The following is a 22,044-nucleotide window of genomic DNA, read 5'->3' on the forward strand; positions in this document are numbered from 1 at the left end:
GCATGCCTCTTGACATCACCTTGTACGGGAATATTTTTTCCCTTTTATACTTTTTTTGCTTTGTTACATTTTATTATGTAGAAAAGGGAACTGATGAAGAAGCATTTGCACTTGTCTTTTGACAATTGATTGGATTGTTTTATGTTTGATTGTATCACGATACTTATTTAACAGCTGCTTTGGGATTTTCCCTTTGTGTTGGAAGGGAGGAGGAGGGGGGGGGGCTGTGAATTCAGGGAATGGAACGGTGTATTCATCAGAAACTCAACGTTTTTAACAGTTGATCAATTATTGTTCTCTTATACTTTATCTGCAAACGAGTGTTGGGATAATAGAAAAAATCCCCCGTCTTATCACTGTCATTCAGGTCATCGCTGTGTATGTTAACAACAGACTACTTAGAATGCTATCGCCGTGACCTACAGTATACAGAGCATGAACCAGTCTACATTCATCTTCATTGGTCTTGGGGAGATAAAAAAAGAAAGAGAACCTCAAACCAGAATTGTGTGCCGCTATTCCTTGACCGACACATTAACCAATGTGAACTCTGCAAAAGGCCCATATAGGTCTACGTATTTTGCCTGTACTGCTCTGCCAGTATGTGTTCTTTCTCTGTACGTTGAATGGTACCTTGTGACTGGCTTTTGATCATTGGATATCATGTCTGAATTAGCTGACCAAAGGGGCTTGCTGTGCTCTGTGTTTCAAGACAGTCCAATGTCTTTATACTGCAAATTATGTGCGTCTGCGTTTGTGCACGAATGTGCGGGTGTACGTTTCCGTATGTGTATCCATGGGTCTGCCCATGCAGGTGTGTGTGTGTGTGTGTGTGTGTGTTTCAGAGAGGGGAGATGCAGTATTGTCTCTTATCCCCAGTGTTGCCGGTACTGACTGTTTACATCTGTGTAAATATACCTTTACCTGTTCATGTCCGTGCAACAGTCAATAAACGAAAGCCTGTGCTTTTGATTAAAATTCCTTCCTGTAATGCCTTCATTTACCTCTGCAGGCAGCAGACCTACCATTTGAACCAGGAGTAGTGACGATTGAGCCATCAAATGTGCGTCACATAAGTTGTCAATTGCAAATGAATATAAAGATCACTTTCAAAATACGTCCTGGTGAATGTCCTATTTGATTCTCATTGCATTGCCCCAAGTAATAAACCCCAACAATCTGGTGCTTCACAAAGGTTTAAATATTCCCTTTACTACTTCCAGGTCTTTTCTTGTAGCATCAGGTCATCTGATGCTACAAAAACAGCACACCCTGGGTGTGATGTGAGAAAGTAACTTGCTGTACTCTACATAGTTACAATTGCACTATAATAGCTCCTAGGGGTAAATTAACGACTTGTTGCTGTAGAAGAAGCCAACAAAAAAAGTTGAAAAAACAAATCGCATTTGAATACCATTCATATGACATGATAAATTGTCACACATCTCTCCAGGGAATGGAAATGGAGGCAGCTCTATCCACAATGTTTTTTTCTTTTAGATATCAGGTAACATTATTCCTAATATGGGCACAACTCTCTCCACTCTGCTCGACAAACGCCTGTTTGCTGGAGTTACAGTCCAGGAAGGAAATATTAGCTTTAGACTGCGTAACTTGGCACTGTTCTGTTCTCTTTCTTCCTCTCTGATTCTGTCTATCTGCTTGTTTTCTCTCTCCTTTTCCCTCTCTCTCTTTGTCGTCCTCCCTTCTCTGATTTAGCTGAGGCCCTCATCCAGTCGACCGTGTGTGTGTGTGTGTGTGTGTGTGTGTGTGTACTGTGTACTGTGTATGCACTGTGTATGCATTCAGACCCTCATAAAAGAAGATTTGTCTTAAAAAATGCCATGGCACAATATTTTCAAATGGGGGACCGGGGTAAAGTACGTATCAATTTGGAGGTTCTTGACTTTAGAATGTTTGGGCGTGGTTTTCTGCACCCACTGAATAATTGGCCGTTAATCTTTCCCATAGAGATTTACAGAAATAATTACATCAATTATTTAGAATCAAGCCATCCTGGTGAGTCATGACCATGTTTCCTTTGATTCTGTGAAAAAATGAAAATGAAAAACGCTAAACAAAGGGTATTGTATGTATATCATATAATTTAATATTAAATTATTCTTCTCAGGGAAAAATGAACGCCCACTGCTATGCTCTATACAGCAGTGGTCCGGGGTGGACTGGCCACAGGACGTACCAGGCATATGCCCGGTGGGCCGACCCTCTGGTGGGCCGGTCTGGACCAAATGTTAAATTAGTTGTCTGTTGGTTGTGCATCATTTATGTTGTACTGTAAATGTGGTGGTGTGTTAAGGGCTTGTATTTATTTTAAGTATTTGTATCGGCCTCGATCCGAAAAGTCAATGGAGTATCTGCGCGCTGGTTGTGGTGGGCCAGTCTGGGCCAAATTCTGGGAAAATGTCCGGGCCGAACTTTTGTCTCAGTCCAGCCCTGGCCCGGGCCACTGCTATGGTCTATAATATATATGGTGGTGTCTGTTTTGTGTTGTCACAGAGTACTTTGAATAAGCTTTTTTTTCCTGTGATTTTGAAACATACAAACTACCTACAACCTTGAATTAGGCCAACCACAACGTTGTAAAGTAAACTATCATTGCTTCAAGTGTGTACCATGATAAAACATCTCCGGGCCATAGTGCAGTAAGGCCCTGACCAGAAGCTAAACACGTCTCATCAATATCTTGTTATGTAATGCAAGGCTCCTTGCCGTTCGTAAATGATACCACTAGAGCGGTATGTGATTACATTAATGTAATGAGTTACTAAGTGCTTGTTTATCAGAAGTGATATGTTTAATTGCTGCGTCCTATAGTTAGTAGATGACCACCGGGGCATTCCCATTGGGATATACAACACATTTTTGTTCCCTGCTCTGTGTCTCTCTTTCTGTATTTGTGTGTGACGGACAGTATGCCTATGTGTCTCCATTGCTTTGTCATTCTGTGCATTACAGTGTGTCAGTATGTTTGTAACTGATAAGCATCAGCAGATCGGTCACGCTCATCTGACTGCAGTAAAACAAAATATATTGAGCTACTGTTCAGATTGAGCCCATATGGCCTGATGTTATTGTTTGGGTAACCCAGACACTCGAATAACTCTTAGTGCCATGACCTTGTTTGTGTGTGTGTGTGTGTGTGTGTGTGTGTGTGTGTGTGTGTGTGTGTGTGTGTGTGTGTGTGTGTGTGTGTGTGTGTGTGTGTGTGTGTGTGTGTGTGTGTGTGTGTGTGTGTGTTGCTAGCTCAGCAGCAAGCCCAGACTGGCCAGCTGCGCTAGCTTGCTGAGCTCTTATTCTGAGCTGGCTGGCTTGCCACTCCGGCTTGTTCTGTTGCTGCAAGGCAGGGCGGGTCAGACCGGGCCAGGCAGATAGAGAGCCAGGCCTCGAAAGAGGCCTGGCTGAGCTGACTGAGCAAGGCTGGTATGGCTGCAATGGCTGACTGCAAGGGCTGATGTGCGCTGGCTTGGCAGCCTGACTTTCTACACTGGCTGACTGGCGGAGCTGGCTGGCTGTGTTGGCTGACTGGGCGGGCTTGCTGGCTAGCTGGCTTGCTGGGCTCCCTGAGGGAAGCTTTGTGATGGATCTCTAGGGGCATCGGCTTGTGTTGAGCCTTCCAACGGCGTCTACCTTGATCTTCGTCCTAAGAAAGAAAGACAGAAAAAGAAAGACACACAAACTCAACTATGCAGCTTCCACATGAGGAAGGCAGGCAGGCACGCAGGCAGGCACAAGCTGCCTGCGTGCTTGCTTCGCCCTCCAGTTGCTGCTCCAGTTATTTGTTTTCCCTCAAACCCATCCTCAATGTGTTGGGTGAGGTTGAGCTCTGTCCAGCACAGGAGCGGCCTGGACGGAAACCAGCTTGGTCTTTAGTCAGCTTGGTGTCTATGAGTGGCATGAGGCGTTGGAGTAGCATAGCAGCCTCTCTTGTAGGCGATGCAGAGGAGGGAAATGGGTCGGTAGCTCTTTGGGGATGATGGGTCTTTGCCAGGTTTGGGGATTGCAACCACTTTGGCCGTTCTCCAGACAGAAGGGATGGTTTTCTGTGCCATGCATGACTGCATGTATTCAGAATCCCCACGAGCCAGGTCTTTGCGTTAGGTTCCAGGTGCTGTATAATTTCTGCCAGTATGTCATCAATCCCTGCTGCTTTTCCGGGTTTCAACTTTCCCATTGCAGTTTCGAGTTCTTCTAGATCGAAGGGTTTGGTTTGAGTGCTGGCTGATTGTGGTTGGTCTGATACCACATGTGCGATGGTATTCTCCTGTGGGTCGGCGGCGGTGTTGGTTACGACTGTTGGCCACCAGTTGTGATGCAACAGAGTTCGCTGTGACCGTTGTGAATTATGGGTGGCTCCCTGAGGTCCTTGATCCCATAGGGTCCAACAGTGGTCATTGAAGCGTGCACACACATGCACACATGCACCTACACACGCACAGGCGCACATGCGTATGCACACCTGGACCTGTAAATGAACAACAACACAAAAACTAAGGCACTGGTGTCGGACTTCTGGTTTACAGTGCCCTGCTCAATGTGTTGTATTTACATGGTTCATTCGTCCATGGTCTCAGGTCATTGAGCGGCGCGCTATTACCGCTATAGTGCGCGATTCTTCATCATTGTTGAGGATTTTAAAAAATCAAGGAAAAGCGAAAGGCTATAGTCCATGGTCACGGACCGCATACTGGTCAAGGTCATTTATACTGGTGAAGATCATTTACTAGTCTTATGAAGGTCATTTATACTGCATGGTCAAGGTAATTTACTAGTCTCATGAAGGTAATTTATACTGGTCAGTCATATACTGGTCACGGTCATTTATACTGGTGAAGGTCATTTATACTGGTCAAGGTCATTTGTACTTGTCAAGGTCATTTATACTGGTCACGGTCATTTACTAGTCTTATTGAAGGTCATTTATACTGCTCAAGGTCATTGATATTGGTCAAGGTCATTAAGTGGCATGCTATAGTGCGCGATTCTTCATCATTGTTTAGGATTTGAAAAAAGGTGAAATCGCAGAAAAGGGAAAGGCTATAGTCCATGGTCACGGAGGGGCATATGTTGTTTTTCACGATTTCGGAGGATTTGAAAAAAAGGTGAAAATCACGGAAAAGCTAAAGGCTATAGTCCATAGTCTCGGAGGGCATACAAAAATGTGTGGTGCTATACAGGCCGTTCTGGAAAATTTGGGACAGAGGTTCATCGTTGGCATCCAGGGAGTGTGTGTGCAAAGTTTGGCATCGACCGGGTTAATGGTGCTGGAGATTAGCTGTTAACAAACTGACGGACACACACACACACACACACACACTCAGAGTGCAAAACAGACTCTCTCCCCATGGCTTTGGCCTGGTGCCATACCGTTATTAATTATTGCCTACAATGTCAATTGTGAAATTACGTTACCGTTGAAATTCAAAATTTACATTTCAACGAATGGACCTCGTAAAACAAAACAAAAACCAAGGCACTGATTGTGGTACATCTGGTTTACCGGAATGGGGTTCAACTCCCTGCAGTGCTCTGCTCAATTTGTTGTATTTACATGGTTCATTTTTTTTCCTGCTCATTGTGTTGCCTTTTCATAGATGATAACCCCCAGGTTCTTTAATGTGTTTGCACTCCCTACAGTTAGGTTACCAAGTCTATTTATTTATTATTTCTGTTCACTAGAACTAGAACCAATTACCAAAGTAGGCTTTCTAATGACACAACTCGCCTTTGTTTTGATGTGTAGCAAAAACGTTCTTTTTATTTACGCCAAAGAGTAGAGGCTGGTCTGCATTCATGCGAGCGGGGAAGGTTAGAGTAACATAGCTCTAAATGAAACACATTAGAGCTATGGACCAGAGCTAGTAGTCATAGCACTTCATGGTATATGCATAGTTTATATAGTTTCATTATATAGATATATTAACCAGAGAGGACTGGAGTCAATTGGGTTATATTATGTTTAACACTAATTTGAAGGTGTCAAAATCTGACAGACATCTGGCGGCCATGGCCACGCCCACCTTTTGGTAACGCCCACTTTCGGCCACGCCCACAAAAAGGACCCCCCATGTCATTTGCCAGGCAGGCTCCACTGAGTGGCACTCATATTGATTTACCTTTAAATGCCTATCAGAGGCTTATGTTAAAAGTTGGCCCTAGACAGACTACACTACAATATTTACTTAATACTTTTACAAGCCCCAGTCTAAGACGAATGAGAACGGCTTTGTATAAGAGCGTGTAAATTCCTGGCTGAGGTCATTGTTTAGGCGAGCGTACAGAGGTTTGGATCATATCCTGCTGAGTTTTTCTCTCTCCCCTCCCTCTGTCTTTTAAGGGACGTTAACGACACAGCTACAGGAGTAGAGAAATCCATCGGAGGCGCAGCTGGTGTAGAGAGGCGCACATCTTTACGCACAGAGGTAAGTCGAAAACAAAGACAAAAAGGGTCTTTCTTGTGCTACTATTTAACTGGCATGTTGTTTGACTTCACATATTTCTACACTAATTTGAATTCTGTCAAATTATCGACGTTATTTATGATTTAAGTGCGAGCACGGGTGTGTTTAATTAATGCTATAGCCTATCAATTAGCGTTACTTGGTGTGGAAGGGTGCCTCAGCTCAAAGTAACCAACGTCTCCAACGCCTACAAACAGCACTGTACGCAGGATAGGGGCCTACAGGTTTGAGTGACGCACCTTTGAGTCGCACTTTAACTTATTATATAATTATATAATATAAGAATAATATGTGGTTACTTTATTGGTTTCATCAATTATGTATTTACTTGTGACAAGTGGTTGACTTTCACTCGGTGTATAGGCCTACAGTGCATTATGCAGTATGGGCTGGATAGAGATTTGTTGTAGTCTGTCTCCCCCCAATGAAAATATATTTAAATTGTACTATTACTAGGCCTACTGGGTCAATGCTTCTCTGAGTCTGCATGCTTACTATAGTGCCATCAATAGTGCCTGATAATATTATATAATCAATGGGTTATATAAACAATGTCTTACCCAATCAGATCCTTTTAAAATAAACTTACTTAGCTGTATAACAGTGTGCCTCCTCCTGTTTTGGTTCAGCACCTGAAGAATTCTTATAGATGTGCATGCTTCCCTCTGGACTCAATCATTTTCTCAGGTTAAAGTGGTAGGCTAATAATAAAATATTGTGCAGCTGGCAAGCCTGAATGCATGATGTCAATAAAGAGACCTGGATGAAGTCCTTTATTCTTCTGGCACGTGGTTCAAGTCTGACATCACTTCTGGGCTGAACAAAAAGCCATTAAAACGGCTCAATAAGTTTGAGAACACACTCACCCTCCCATAGAAGCTTCAATTATGTCATGTTTGTTTCTTTATTGCTGCTTCTATTTATAGTATACACATTTATGACACTACTTAAGATAATCAGTTCCATGTGAAACATCTTCATATGACAACATATTGCCATGTCATGTATTAAAATGAACAGTAGCCTATAGTCGTCTGGGCCTGTGTACACAACGTATAACATTCGCTCCATACATAATGCACTTACATCACTGTGGCGTATTATTCCTATAGCTCCAAATAAATATGGGAATAATTTACAGTTCTCATCAAGGAAGCTGCTAAATCACATGGCCTGTAATGTGTACTTGTAACATCCGGGATTCAAACTCCGGTCTCCCACATGATAGTCCAACATCTTAACCACTAGACCAAAGGGATACCCCACTTTTGAGGCAGGCAGAGGCTCTGAGCCACTCTGCTACATACGTACTCTCCATCACAAGTCCTGAGATATTTAAGGAACCTTTTGTCCCAGCGGTTTATTCTACTGCAGTAAAGTGTGCCGTAAAGATTGATAGAGTGCGCCGTAGAGAGAGAGAGATGGATGAAGAGAGAGAGGAACGATGGAGCAGATTGATAGAACTGTGTGAGTGTGAGTGTGTGCATGCGTGCGTTGAGTGAAAAGTGAAATGCATGAAAACGGCAAGCTCAATCAATGTCCTCTTGCGATTCCTAATTAGGCAATCCTGGCTGGCTGAAGCAGCATTCTCCCCTGTGGAGGGAGAACTTTACATCCTCACCTCCAACCTCTTAGCCGGAGAAATTGGAACAACCTTTAGCCGGAGAAATTGGAACATAACCACTTGAGAGTCTGAGATGGCAAAGAGGAAAATATAGAAATATAGAAAGAATGAAAGGGAGAGGGAAAGAGCAGAGGAGCGGACTGTCTGCTGGAGAATGCGTGGGTGCGTGCGTGCATGTGTGTGTGTGTATCTGCATGTCAGTGTCTTATCTAAGCTGTGTCTCTTGTTTAGCAGTGTCAGTGACAGATATGTGCCCTTGTGGCCTTTCGACCAGCCAGCAGTCACACAATTTTGACCTCTGTCTGCGTCTAGTGACCACAGCCTGACTTCTAGGTAGCTGTTTAGAAACACGCTGTTATAGTGTTTTGCGTCTGCTTTGTGTGTGATGGATGGTGTGTGTTGGTGTGCCTGTGTGTGGGGTTTGTTCTGTTTGTATGCCTTTGAGTCACGGCCACTTTCCATTCCCCTGACAGAGATTAGGTTGTTCTATTTATCACCGGATTGACAGTCGGTCTGCTAACCAGGAATGGCGGATGACTGAGTCAGATCCTGCTCCTCTGGGTGAGGCCATGTACATCATCAGTGGTTTCCAACTTTTTAGCCTGTGACCCAAAACTGAAATTAGATATTCGCCCGGGACCAAACCTTGTGAAAATAGCCACTCTACCTCACAACGCGGCGCGAAGCTGCATCTTAAATATTTGTTCAAATTTATGGAATTTATTAGACTTTCTTTTATTTCTTCATGAAATTACTGTGAAAGAATCATAGAAAAGTTTAGCTTTTTGGGGAATATTTAATAATCACTAAAAACCAAAAGTAGGAAACCAAAAATAAGCGGAACAATAACAATGTGTCCACGACTCACTGTTTGGGATACAGTGATGTAGAGAAATCGGGCCTTGCATACATAAACTGGTCTTTTGTGTCACGTCTACAACCAATTTCCATGGGTAACGAGAGAGAGGGAGAGGGGGGAGTGGGAATTGGGAGGCATACTTTGGTTGACATATCATTCGTTCGAAGGAGCATTGGTCCGAGGTGCGTTAAGGGTCGGGAGAGGGTTAGGGTTAGGTTTATGTGTGCTGCCCCGTGGGAGGTTAGGCTGAGGGTTTGAGGTAGGTTGTCGTTCGGACCACCGTTATGTCGGACCATACGCATGCACCCGTGGGAATTACGTACAGTACTTGTTCCAGGGATGGAACAAGAGACCTCTTGCTAGTTCCGCAGCTTCAAGTCCAGACTTCCTGTGAGCCTGGTTCCCAACCTGCTACTTTAGAGGTGAACATTCAATAGGAAATACCTCACAGAAGCTCCATGTTCCAGACCTGATAAGGTTACATGCTGCAATTCAATTGTTCTTTTGCCCGAAACACATTGTACATCATCCTTGCTCCGCTAGAAACAGTTGTTCTCTAAGTGGCGTCCCAGGACGAGATGAAGGGTTCCTTGAGGGGGTTCCAAATGTACTCTTGTGGGCCTGTAACTCTGAGAGTGTACAAATGGAACCAAATGGACCTGTATGGGTCTATTTGGTTCTGTAACACACTTGCACAACTTGCACAAACACATATTCAAGCACAATGCCACACACACATACGCTCACCCATAAACATGTACACATGCACGCACGTACATGCACACACATGCGCGCGCGGGCGCGCGCGCACACACACACACACACACACACACACACACACACACATCCTTGTACTTAATATATTTATGTAGACTTTCGGTTGATTTCCATTTACTACCGTCTTGGTGGTAGTGGAATAATTCACTTGTGGGAGCTTGATCCAATGATCCAGCGTGCAGACTTTATTTTTCTTCATGAAGAGTGTGCTTAATGTCCACCATCTGGCATTTGATTGCTTGATGTGCCTGCTTACTTTTTGCTTTACATTTATAGCATCCTAAGCATAAAACAGGCTCATCTTGGAATTCTGGTGGGGATTTGGTCCTCACAAGCATAGCAGCAGCCAAGTACACACAGGCGCACGCACACACGCACGCACATCATCATTCACATAATCATTCTTTCAGAGAGATGCAGACTGAGGCAAACAAATTCTTCAAATAAATGAAGGACATACCGTGGGAAGAATGTTCTCTTGCCGCCAGGCCCTCCACTCTTCCACCATGGCGCCGGGCTGCTCGTTAATTAGCCTTTGTGGGTTTAGTTTAATTGGGTGACAGATTATAAATGTGGACAGTTATTGAAAAGACAAATAATGTTCCTACAGTAATGGACCAAATCAAATCTGCAATTATGTCATGCAGGAGCCCTTAAGGAATAAAGCACCGCCCCCACACACGCATGCAAGCACGCACGCACACACACACACACACTTTTGTGTTTGCTCAGGCTCATGGCCTAGCGATCCCCTCTGCTTGCTTGCTCTCAATATGAGAGTACCTGTATATTCAAATTTGTTTGTGTTTGCCTGAGTTTAAAGGACAATTTTGTTTTGTTCTACTGGACTGCAAATCACAGGCTTAAAGTTAGCAGTGTAATAGATAGATGAATGGGTGGATGGATGCTTGGATTAAAGTTCTCAGTCACCAAGACTGATTTCAGTCATTTGGAAGCCAGCATGTCTTCAGCATGTTGCGCAGCGGAAGTAGCCAATCTACAAGCTCGCAGGAGCATTGAGAGCTTGTAGTTCGGCTATTTTTGGTGGTTCTCAAACTTTTTTGTCTCAAATAACTTTCATCCAAGGCACCCCTTAATTACGCTATTACTATAGAACCTTATATTTATGTCATCTTACGATACGTATATATGTAATTTCTTCCCCCTAAGATACAGTAGGTGAAAAACCTGAGAGAATAGTAGTTTCCATTACGACAGATTGAAAATAACTTACTTGCACTAACCACTTAACCACCACCCCAGCATCCCCGGCTATTCTGGAGGGAGTTTAGGGAACATTCACCAAAAGTCGAAGATAAAGCGGTATGATGTTGTAGCGTGTCTATTTTGGTGAGGTGTGGTGGTCCGTCTTACTAAGTCTAGAGGCTTTAAGTGGTTAAACCGAAGTGATATTGATCATTTCCAAATAATATCAAAGTATTCTGAGGCACCCCTGAACTTTTGTAACAGCACCCTGCACTTTGAGAAACCCTGCAATAAATGACAAATGACAGTGAGTCATCCATTAGACTTATGATGTGATCCAACATGTACTTCCCAACATGACCCCAACAGCATTTGGTGATGGGGGCTGTGGGAGTATCTATTATCCCTGGCGGTTCTCATTCAAAACCTTTGGACCATTCTCTTTTTTACCACCTGATGTCACACCAGTGGAATCCACTGATGCATTCCCTAAAAAGGAGTGGAGGACTGAAGGTTGTATTGGGTGTTGGGTCTGGGGGTGTGTGTGGGTGTTAAGGCGTGGGTATATACAGCCCCATACTGTGCCTTAATGAGGTGCAGGGCCATTTAACCCCGTACGGATGCTACTCTCTTCTCCTCGATTGCTGCTTTTGTTTCCCCAACTTTTCTTTCTCTCATCGCTGCAATACAGGAAGTAAACATGACGTTCAGGCACACAGGTAAAGAGACAATAATGCTGAAAGTGGTGATTCAGAGATGCTCGTAGAATTGTTAGACATTTGAAGTTATATAACCCAGTGACAAAGCAGAGATCTATGTGCTGCTGGCTATGGTACTTTTTTCCTCAGCCTCACACGTTATTTTATAACACAATTTTAGGTGGACCATTTTGAATTTTAAAATTTCCCAGGAGTTACCTCCTAAACTTGAAGGTTAATCCTTCAATGTTCATGAGAGTACCTCGAGATCCACGTTCCTTAGTTTTCTTTGGACCTAGGAAAGATTTTTTAATGCATTTGAATGCCATTTCAGTTATCTTACCACAAAACAATTCCTTTTTAGCACACTATAGCATCCCTATTCTGGGCATTTCATAATAGGTTTCAATTCAGCTAAATTAGCAACTATAGCTTAGCTTGTAGATCTAGTAGGATAGACCACTGGGTGACCACCACTTATGGTTTGAGTTGAATCATCCAATTTCCTCCTTCCTTTTGTAACTGTGCTGTTTTAAATAAGGACTCAGCCCCAGTGTGTGTTCAATGATGTAAAAAGAAAGAAGGCACAAAAAGGCACTTAGAGAAAGCACTTAATGAAAGATTCTGCAGCAACCTTGAATTTCATCTTAATTCTATCAAAATGATTTTACATATTTGGATTTAGCGTTTACGTTGTAATTGCATGTTGTTGTATACATTCAATGTAATGTACAATGTAATCCTGAAACAAAACAAAGGGAGATTCTCAACAGGACAGCAAGTAGTTATAATATATTTTACATGCTGGATTGCCGACAGACTGCTTTATCATTCATGAGATTACATTTACTAGATGCTGTTTAGACTGATATATGTTGGCTGGGTCATGCTTGTCTTTGATCTACTCTACACCATGCCCTGTCCCATTGCATTGATCTACTCTACACCATGCCCTGTCCCATCGCATTGATCTACTCTACACCATGCCCTGTCCCATCGCATTGATCTACTCTACACCATGCCCTGTCCCATCGCATTGATCTACTCTACACCATGCCCTGTCCCATCGCATTGATCTACTCTACACCATGCCCTGTCCCATCGCATTGCCACTCTGACTGAAAGTGGTCCCATACTGACCTTTGGATGCTAAAGTTCTCCCCTCCCCACAGGGACTATGTGTGTACCCAAACCTCAGCCTGAGTGATGTGATGGTGCATACCATGGCTGTTTTTGAGGTGGCAGCTGTCCGACTGGTTGTAGGAAGGATTAGAGCGAAAGTACTGGGCAATCATATATGGCACGCTTTATTAACCAAAGTGCACAATGGAATGGATGAGTCCCAGCAGTCGCCCCTCTGCGTTTGACAAAAGGTCTTCTCTGGAAGGTCAATGCACTTGAAATAAGCAATCCATATTTAGAATTGATCTGGCTAACTGCACTAATGTTACACCACTATCATGTGTGATTGGATAAGATAAGGGGTGTTCATCAGGGCTCAATGCCCTGCCCAATCTTTATCCCTATGGCACAGCTGCAGACAGGCCTCAGTGGTCATCCTTCCACAGAGCCCTGGAGACTCATCTCTCGCACATGGCTGTTTACTCCATCCCACTCAAATAGCTTCGAACTTAGCTAAGAAATATTTGCTGTGTTCCTATGGCAACAAGAGCAAAGTGGCATTCCATTGTAATAAACTGGATTAAGATGCCAAGAGTCAAGACCTGATGACGATGTCACCAACGTTCTGTAAGGAAGTGGTTCTCAAACATTTTCATGTCGACCCCCCCCAAATCAATATTTATTGGCAACATACTCCCTCTCATCTCATCTGACAATATATTGTGCCAGAGTTCCCCATACAAGATTTGTTTTGTTTACAAGAAGTGTTTCAAATACTGTATATTCAAATGTTCCAATTTTAAATCGCAGATCTACAGATACAATGACACATTGTGAGCTTGTAGATTGGCGCTACAGGTTAGTTTTAACCGGCCACGGGTTAATTAGTTGTAACCTGCCACGCATGTCAGGACCACGAGTTAGTTGTAACCGGCAGCGCATGTCGGGTGCGACAGTGTTGTCGAACTAATGCCTGTCGGACTGTTAGTATGTGTAACAAACGTATGCACCTCGTCCTAACCCTAACCACACGCCAAGCCACGTTGACAGACTAATGCGCCATCGGCTGGGGTGTCACAGGGTATCTGTGACACCACATCTGTGACATATGTTCACCCACCGAATTTGGCATTTTATTTAGTTTTTTTGTTCTATTTTAGCCTATTCCCGACCAAACTTCCTAGGTAGGCATGCTTTGGCTAGCCAAAAATGGCACAGTTGCCGTTCAATCAGTCAGTAATAATGTGTCAGGTGAAACAGGCGCTGTGTTTTCCCCCCATATTATTATTTTAGTCATGTGTATGTTTCTCTGTCACAACCTCGTGGCCGTTTTGGTGCAGGCGGCGTTGGCAGAGTTCCACACGCTGTCTCCGTTGCCCCCCTTTTTGTCTTTGTTTTCCCCCCATATTATTATTATGATTTTAGTAACGTATACGTTTGTGTCACAACCTCGCGTCTGTTGTTTGTGTTCGTGTCCGACGTTCTGTGCGTGGTTCAATGACTGTTTTGTTGTGGCTTTCCTGCTGTCCATCATAAAGTTAGCTCATAACATTAGCAGCTGTTGTCGCTTGGAGCTGCGGTCGTACAGTGTGGTGCGGAAATCAGATCTTCCATGGTGCGTGTGTCACAGCTATGGAGGCAGGCAATCATACTATGCGATTGGCTGGCGGCTAGTATGGGGTCAGACCATAGAATAATAAAAGGATAGAGACCACGCTATTAATTTTAGTGGAAGTTGCTCAGTGGCGTGTTGAAGCACCCGGAAGAACCCTCTACTTCCGCATTTGCCAACCAAATGCGGAAGTGCAACCGAGCGCTCAATGTTAAAGCCCAGCTGCACAGGGTTTCCTCGTCATGAATTCACGGGTTCGCCTGCAGTTTACGCTCCAACCACTAGGGCGTAGTGCTTCAACGCTGCAGATCCTCACTGGGGGCTTGGGTCAGACTCCCGGCTTAGGTGGCGTTTCAGGGTATGGCTGGGCTTAGGTAGCATGATGATGATGATGATGATGATGGGCAACCAATCACGAGGAGGTCGATACTATGATGACTAGGTCGTCTACATTTCATGAGCTTTCATTAGTCAGATTTTACCTGTCGGTTGGTCAAAAGTGGGGGGGATGAATTCACCTATCTGTGAGAGTGACGTACTCACAGTGAACGGTGGTGAGGCTACGCGCCTGGCCGTCGGAATTATGAGCGTTTCTATTCTGGGCATATCATAATAGGTGAACATTCAGCAAAACTATCCAATCTTAACGACTGGACAACGCTTTGCTATACGACTCAACAAATTGAAAGCTTGTAGATTGCCAGAGGGGGGAAAAGGTGGGTAACCACGTTTAGACCCCTGGGGGACCCCAGTCAATGAAGTATATAGAGCTAATGTGGTTAAGATGTGTACGACACAAAACCCAACCCCACGTGACACACAGTCTGTACAGGAAGATGACTTTTCCCTGTTGACCACTGTCCCAGGGCCAGCTGTTGGTGGCAATGCAGGAATGTTGATGATGTGTTACATACTAGGACCACAATGGAAACAAGTCCCCAGGACTTTTTTATGCCATCCTTTTAGCCTTAATGTCGTAAACTCATAATGTACCACTTACTGTTTCCATTTCTGGATGTGACAAAAATAAGCAACTAGCAGTACTCCTTGATGCTGTATAGTCTATTGGCATATACAATTCACTGACCGCACAGAGAGAGAGAGAGATAGAGAGAGAGGTTAGATAGAGGGGGTGAGCTAGTGTTTCTAATTATACAGAGATGGGAAAAGTACTCACATTATGTACTTAAGTAGAAGTACAGTTACTTGTGTAAAACAATGACTTTGGTAAAAGTACTCATTTCAAATAAATACTCAAGTAAAAGTACAAAATTACAGGCTCTGAAAATGTATTTTTACCGGATGTTTCTATACAAACTGTAACCTCACCTCAAACGTTTTGAAGGCTATTCAATAATTATAAAAGATGCAGAGGCTGACATCATGTCACTTACATTATGCTTTGATTGGCTACTTACTTCAACTTCAAAGAACTTTATTTTTCCATTCAGAAACTTATTTTGTGCAGTGGTAAAGACAACAAGAAATCACAGTACACACATACACAGTTACTATATAAAAATATCATAAAAACGACTTAGTACAGTAGGCTACACTACAGGTGTGTAACAGAGTTTTTAATCAGACTAGTGTGTAAACATTATATTCCACAGAATCCATACACGATGTTCAATTCATTATCAGTTTATTGGGATTTATTAGTATATTGTAAACTTGCACAAAAATGACCACTTCAGAGTTCAGATCTCGAGTCGTTGTCAATCTATTAAACTAAACTAACGAGCCGGCGAGATTTATTTGGTAATTGTAAGAAGTAGAAAGTACAGATACTTGTGTTCAAATGTAACAGGTAAAAGTATAAAGTACTCCGAAAAATAAATACTCAGTAAAGTACAGATACTTGAAAAAAGTACTTAAGTACAGTAATGAAGTAATTGTAATTCGTTACTTCTTACATAACATCAACTTTCCAGTCAGATCCTGGTAAAGCATCCAACCCGCCCCTGTAGAGCCGAGTCCAACACACTGTCTGACCAGAGGCCAAAACGACCAGACAGGCATCCACAAAACACATTCCACACACTTCGCTCAGCTGTTTGGTATGCTGCTGCTGTGTGGAGCCTGTGTCTTGCTGTGTCTGATTACATGGAAAACATTGGGTAGCAATGCACTGTAAAATACACGCTGGCATTTATAAACGCTTAATGTTGTTGTTTGGCATTTTTATGTTGTAAATGTAGAAGCACTGAGAAAACTGTTGCGCCTTTCTTCGTCCTTTTTTTCCTTCAAACTTGACTACGGTAGCGGTGGTCTCAAAAACATGTTGTAAATGTATAAAGGAACACATTTCTGATTAAGTGTGAGACCTGGGCATTGTTCTGTCGAATCCTTTAGAGCAGTGGTTCCCAAATGTTTCAGGTCAAGACTCAAAAGACAGATTAGACGTTTGCCTGGGACCCAAACTAGTGAGAATGTATATTTTTTGTATATATTTATGTAGGAAAATAAACTGGGATTAATGGGTGACTCATAAAAATTGGTCTGTGACCCACAACTGTTTGAGAACCAGTGGTGTTAGTGTAGAGCACATAAGCCTACCCAATTGGGCTAAGACTGGGGTTTGAATCTGCCCTCTTGACTGTCACTATTGAATACAAACAGTATGGTGCAGTAGTCTATGATCTTCCAAGGCAACATTGCCCCCATGTGGCATCTAATATGCAACATCCAACTCAACTAGTGAATCGCCTACAGTAAAAGAACAAACTAGTAACTACAGTATATAAAGATTATTGGGTCTCCTGATTTCAGGGTCAACACAACATTTTAACTATGGTGCGACAGCTAGTTGAAACTGCAGAGAAACCCTGTGTCCTAGCTGTGCCTCTGTCATTAAAAGAGGATTCCTCCTGTGTTTACAGGTAGTCCCAGGAGTTATCTCAGCTCCACCATGACCGAGCGCTTCGACTGCTACTACTGCCGCGACAAGCTGCAAGGGAAGAAGTACGTCAAGAAGGATGACAAGCACGTGTGCACCAAATGCTTTGATAAGCTCTGCGCCAACACCTGCGCTGACTGCCGCCGCCCCATCGGCGCTGATGCCAAGGTGAACACATGGCATGCAGTGTTGTTTTTGGCAGCAAATTTCTATTTTAGTTTTAGTCATAGTCTCTTGAATAGTTTTCATTTAGTTTTAGTCACATTTTAGTCACCTGGAATGTTTTACTGTCAGTCTAGTTTTAGTCAACTAAACATCATACAATTTTAGTCGACTAAATCTAAGGTTGATTTAGTCGACTAAAATGTATTTTGGCGGGCCTTCGTAATGCTGTCGTAATGACTGATTTTACACTTGCTGAAAATAGCCGATCTACAAGCTCACAACCCGTCGCGCTTCTTCTTTCGTGTAACGTTAGAGTTCCAACTCGGTGTCGTGGAGCCACGCTCGCATCTCTGGTCCCAGGTCAAAGAGGCCGGCCTCTGAGGGCGGTCTGTACAAGGGGCAGGTGTATATGATGTGGTCGGCGGTCTGCTCAGGGTCACCGCACTCACATGCCGCACTGTCCACCAATCCCCACCTCTGCATCGACGCATTGAAGCGCCCAACCCCAGTTCCCCCAGGGGAGGGGAGGGGAGGGGAGGGGAGGGGAGTAATTAAACCAGAGTAGAAGAGATACACTGATACCTAGACAGTGACTTTGTGAAAGAGTGATAGATTTCACAACTCTTCTCTTATATATATTCAAATGAACTCAGCTGAAGCCAGGCTGAATTCTCCGACAAAGGCCTCTGCCACATACTGTAGCAGCTCTTCTTCCATTAATGGCCTCCGCCTCCAAAATGGAAACTAATCACCACTCAGTCACACATAGTTACCTGTGAGAGATTGGTTGCTTACATTACACTTTATATTATGTAATTTATCCTGTCCAGCTCTGTATACAGTATACACTGAGTGGCTTCACGGCTTGACACATCCCAAATCACTTTGCTACCTACCAGATGTTCAGTGTTCTGGCCCCATGCCTCAGTCCAGATGACGATTAAACAACCTCCATTTGAACGAGGCATACACTCCAGAGGCGTATCTACAATAAGGCGAGGACAGGCCTGTCCAAATCCATTTCTGCCTGGCCAAAATCCATACAATGAGAAAAAAGGAGGACACAAACAAGACCTGAGAACTATTGGACAGTTTATTGGCCGTTGCAGTAGAGCGCGACCCTCAATCACCCATTGGAATGTAAATGCATGCCTTTCAGCCTTTGTATCCTACTCGTCTGGCAGGTATATCTCTTTGAAAACCTTTAGTGCTGCGATTGTGCGTGGGGGGACGACAATTAACACATCTTTCCTGCCCAAAATGTAATTCCTGGAAACGCCACTGATATACTCTATGATGGCTTTGAGGGGTCACGTCTTCTCACCCTTTGCCACATCTCTGTGTCCAGGAACTGAATCATAAGAACCGCTACTGGCACGAGGACTGTTTCAAATGTGTCAAGTGCTACAAGGCGCTGGCCAATGAGCCATTCAGCGCCCGTGATGATGGCAAGATCATGTGTGGAAAGTGTGGCTCCCGCGAGGACGGGAACAGGTGCCAGGGCTGCTACAAGGTGGTGCTGCCAGGTGGGCTTGCTTTTTCTCTGCAATAAATTATGTAGTCATCTTCCTCAGTTTATTTGGTATTTGTCCAATATCCCCAAAAGTACGCAGCTGTGCATTGCAGACAGCTTTTATTTGTCTTTCAGGATCCAAGAATGTGGAGTACAAGAGCAAGATCTGGCACGAGGAGTGCTTCACCTGCTTTGAATGCAAGGAGCCCATCCGTACACAGAGTTTCCTCACCAAGGGTGATGACATATACTGTGCCCCGTGCCATGACAAGAAGTTTGCTAAGAAGTGCTTCCATTGCAAGCAGGTAGAAACTATGATATTGACCATGACCACTTTACCCTACTGTACTTGAAAAAATAAACTGAGTGCCCCAAGGGCCTATACTTGACCCACTCCTCTTTTCTCTCTACACTAAATATCTTGAATGATCTGTTGAGCATGAATCTGTCCCCGACATATTTGTAATTTCATGCTTAAACCAACTTTGACCTAACAGAAAAGAGATGCTCTGATTTATAATGGACAGACAAGTGTTAGTGTATATTTCTGATCGAGTTGGTTGTGTTCATCTGGCCTTCCTAAGCCCATCACCTCTGGAGGGATCAGCTACCAGGACCAGCCCTGGCATTCAGACTGCTTCGTCTGCCGTACCTGCAAGAAATCCCTGGCCGGAGCGCGCTTCACCTCCCACGAGGACAGCGTGTACTGTGTGGACTGCTACAAGACCGACGTGGCCAAGAAGTGCCACGGCTGCAAGAACCCTATCACGGGTACTATTTCTATTTGGAATTTACAAACCACTAAAAATCACAGCCCACTCAAGCATTAGAATGTCCTTCTAAGTGTGAGGAGCTGGGATATTTCCATTACTTTTTAAATATATTTTAATGTTTATTTTATTTGAAAGTGAAATATCCCTTTTATCAAATAAAAGATAAATCAAGCGCCTCAATAAAACAACGGATGACAGATATTCTCTCCTGTGTGTTCTGATGCAGGGTTTGGCCATGGTACCAATGTGGTCAACTACGAGGGCTACGCCTGGCATGAATACTGCTTCAACTGCAAGAAGTGCTCCCTCTCCCTGGCCAACAAGCGCTTTGTCATCAACGGAGAGCATATCTACTGCCCTGACTGTGCCAAGAAGGTGTGAGGATAATCATTTAAGTGGTCAAAGCAATTACAATTTGGTTGTTTCTTTGGACAATGCCACATTGATTATATACCTGGCAATGTGTTACTACTTTTCATTGGTTGGAATGCATTTTTTAAGGCTAATTATTCAGAAAACCAAACCTTTAACCTATTTGGGGGTTTTCTTTTTAATTGTAGTTACTTATAGCGTAAACTGAAATTATGCTTTCAACAAAGTATGTACTAAGCTCAACAAATAAGTAACGTGTAACAATATGATACTGCAGTCTGTTTCAGTGCCATGGTTGGCATTGGTTGCATACAAACATAACATTATATACCAATGGGTTTTATTTTGTGGATTTGTGATTATGTAATATTAATCAATTCTAATCCAGAATGTTGTGCTGCCTTTTAAGGCAAAGCCCTTTTCAGTGACATACTGAAATTGTTCGAGGAGAATACTGTGCTTTTTACATGCTTACTGTCGCTCATGCATACATGTTTTTGGTGAATATGTAAATTATGCTAGTCCTATTTCTGAAAATATTAGATACTGGGTGTGAGCAATTAACACAAAATAAACGGCTTTATCACTTAAAATTGTTCCTGCAATATAAACTAATATTACTCAAGCCTTTACTAATTTTACCCAATGCTTTTTGGAGTGAACCTAGAGTCTGGAACTTGAACATAAAATAAATTAAAGGAAATCATCATCCGAGTTGTTCGTTGTCCTTTTAAGTGCTCATATCAAAGATGGCGAAAGAGTGAAAGTCTACACTGAGCTCTTGGTAAACTGAATGTGGTTTAAGAGCTCCTGGGAAGTGGAGGAATGATCTACAACTAGTGACCAGCAGGGAAATGACCCAGTAAGGCTTTAATTTGTAAATATTGCACTGTGGTGCTGCTCCTTACTAAGTAATATATATAAAAAAATCTAAAACCTCAATTGAGTTAGCCTATGAGGTTTCCTCCCCACAGCAACAATTATGAAACTAAAAGGTACTCAATTACTGTAGCATTCACATTATCCATTTAATTGAAATATTTTCAGAATAACTGTAATTTAGCCATTTAGTTTCTGGTAATTATCCATGTACTTACTAGATAATAAGTTACCATCTAATATCGTAGATACTGGATTATCACTATCCATTTCTTATGGATTCCGGCATGTCTTACTTTCCTAGTAATGTAAATAACTGGTGATTATTAGGGGCTTCTTTTTGAGGACCCAGAATGTCCTATCCGATTAGTTAAAGGTGTTTTGAATTGAGGATGCCGATGGACAATGTCCATCCTCAATTCAAAACATTTCCTTTGGACATTGAGATTGTTGTAGATCTCTACTACCACTTGGTGGTCACACAGTACAGTGCCACAGTGCTGTCTTGAGGCAAGGCCCTTTACTAGTTCAGCTGGACAGTTAACCCCCTTATAATATCACGTTTCACTCAATTCGAGCCTCTGTGTGATGTTTTTTGCCAGCAACTGACTGGAGACTTATTTTGGTAAAGGTACACATGCACAGTTGCACACACACACACACACACACACACACACACACACACACACACACACACACACACACCTCAAACTGACAAACACAAGTCTCTTTGTGAAAAGGGTTTCACAAGGGATTCATTCATATATTTTAATAACTTAACTTAAAAAAAACGCCAACACAGGAGGGTTCCCCAGGGATGGAATGTGAGAAGGTCGGGTGTGACGCGGGGTGTCCTGGTTGGGAGCAAGTGTAGGCCTTGTGTTGTTGGCTGATGGTGTTGGCGGGGAACCTCTCCTGCGTCACAGGGGAGGAACGTCAGCTGGTGAAGGACAAGGGGGTTTCCCGTGGATGTTTCCCACTGAATGGGAGGAGCCTGCAGAGGCAGGCAAACCATTCTGCCAGAGGTAGTCAATAGCTATAGTCCTCATTCTGTGTTACATACAAC

General features: G+C 43.2%; 1 protein-coding gene across 3 annotated transcripts; it reads left to right on the forward strand.

Moving 5' to 3' along the window:
• The first annotated feature begins 5,848 nt into the window (after positions 1-5,848).
• fhl1a (four and a half LIM domains 1a) lies at positions 5,849-20,808 on the forward strand. 3 transcript variants are annotated; one of them, XM_080774821.1, is made up of 6 exons: positions 5,849-6,440; positions 17,260-17,444; positions 18,790-18,967; positions 19,090-19,259; positions 19,539-19,725; positions 19,954-20,808. In XM_080774821.1, exons 2-6 carry the CDS (start codon positions 17,289-17,291, stop codon positions 20,106-20,108), a joined length of 846 nt encoding a protein of 281 aa, XP_080630947.1. In that variant the 5' UTR covers positions 5,849-6,440; positions 17,260-17,288; the 3' UTR covers positions 20,109-20,808. The 3 variants fall into 3 exon arrangements, with proteins under 3 accessions (XP_080630947.1, XP_080630948.1, XP_080630946.1); XM_080774822.1 differs by lacking the exon at positions 5,849-6,440 and adding an exon at positions 8,655-8,674; XM_080774820.1 differs by lacking the exon at positions 5,849-6,440 and adding an exon at positions 11,543-11,664.
• The last annotated feature ends 1,236 nt before the right edge of the window (positions 20,809-22,044 follow it).

Source organism: Protomyctophum bolini, assembly GCF_963924005.1.
Source record: "Protomyctophum bolini genome assembly, chromosome: 10".
Lineage (NCBI taxonomy): Eukaryota > Metazoa > Chordata > Actinopteri > Myctophiformes > Myctophidae > Protomyctophum > Protomyctophum bolini.

Coding starts and splice junctions, on each gene's coding strand:
- fhl1a (XM_080774820.1), top strand. Junction 18,968..19,089: donor CTACAAGGTGGTGCTGCCAG/GTGGGCTTGCTT, acceptor TTTGTCTTTCAG/GATCCAAGAATGTGGAGTAC. Junction 19,260..19,538: donor AGTGCTTCCATTGCAAGCAG/GTAGAAACTATG, acceptor GGCCTTCCTAAG/CCCATCACCTCTGGAGGGAT.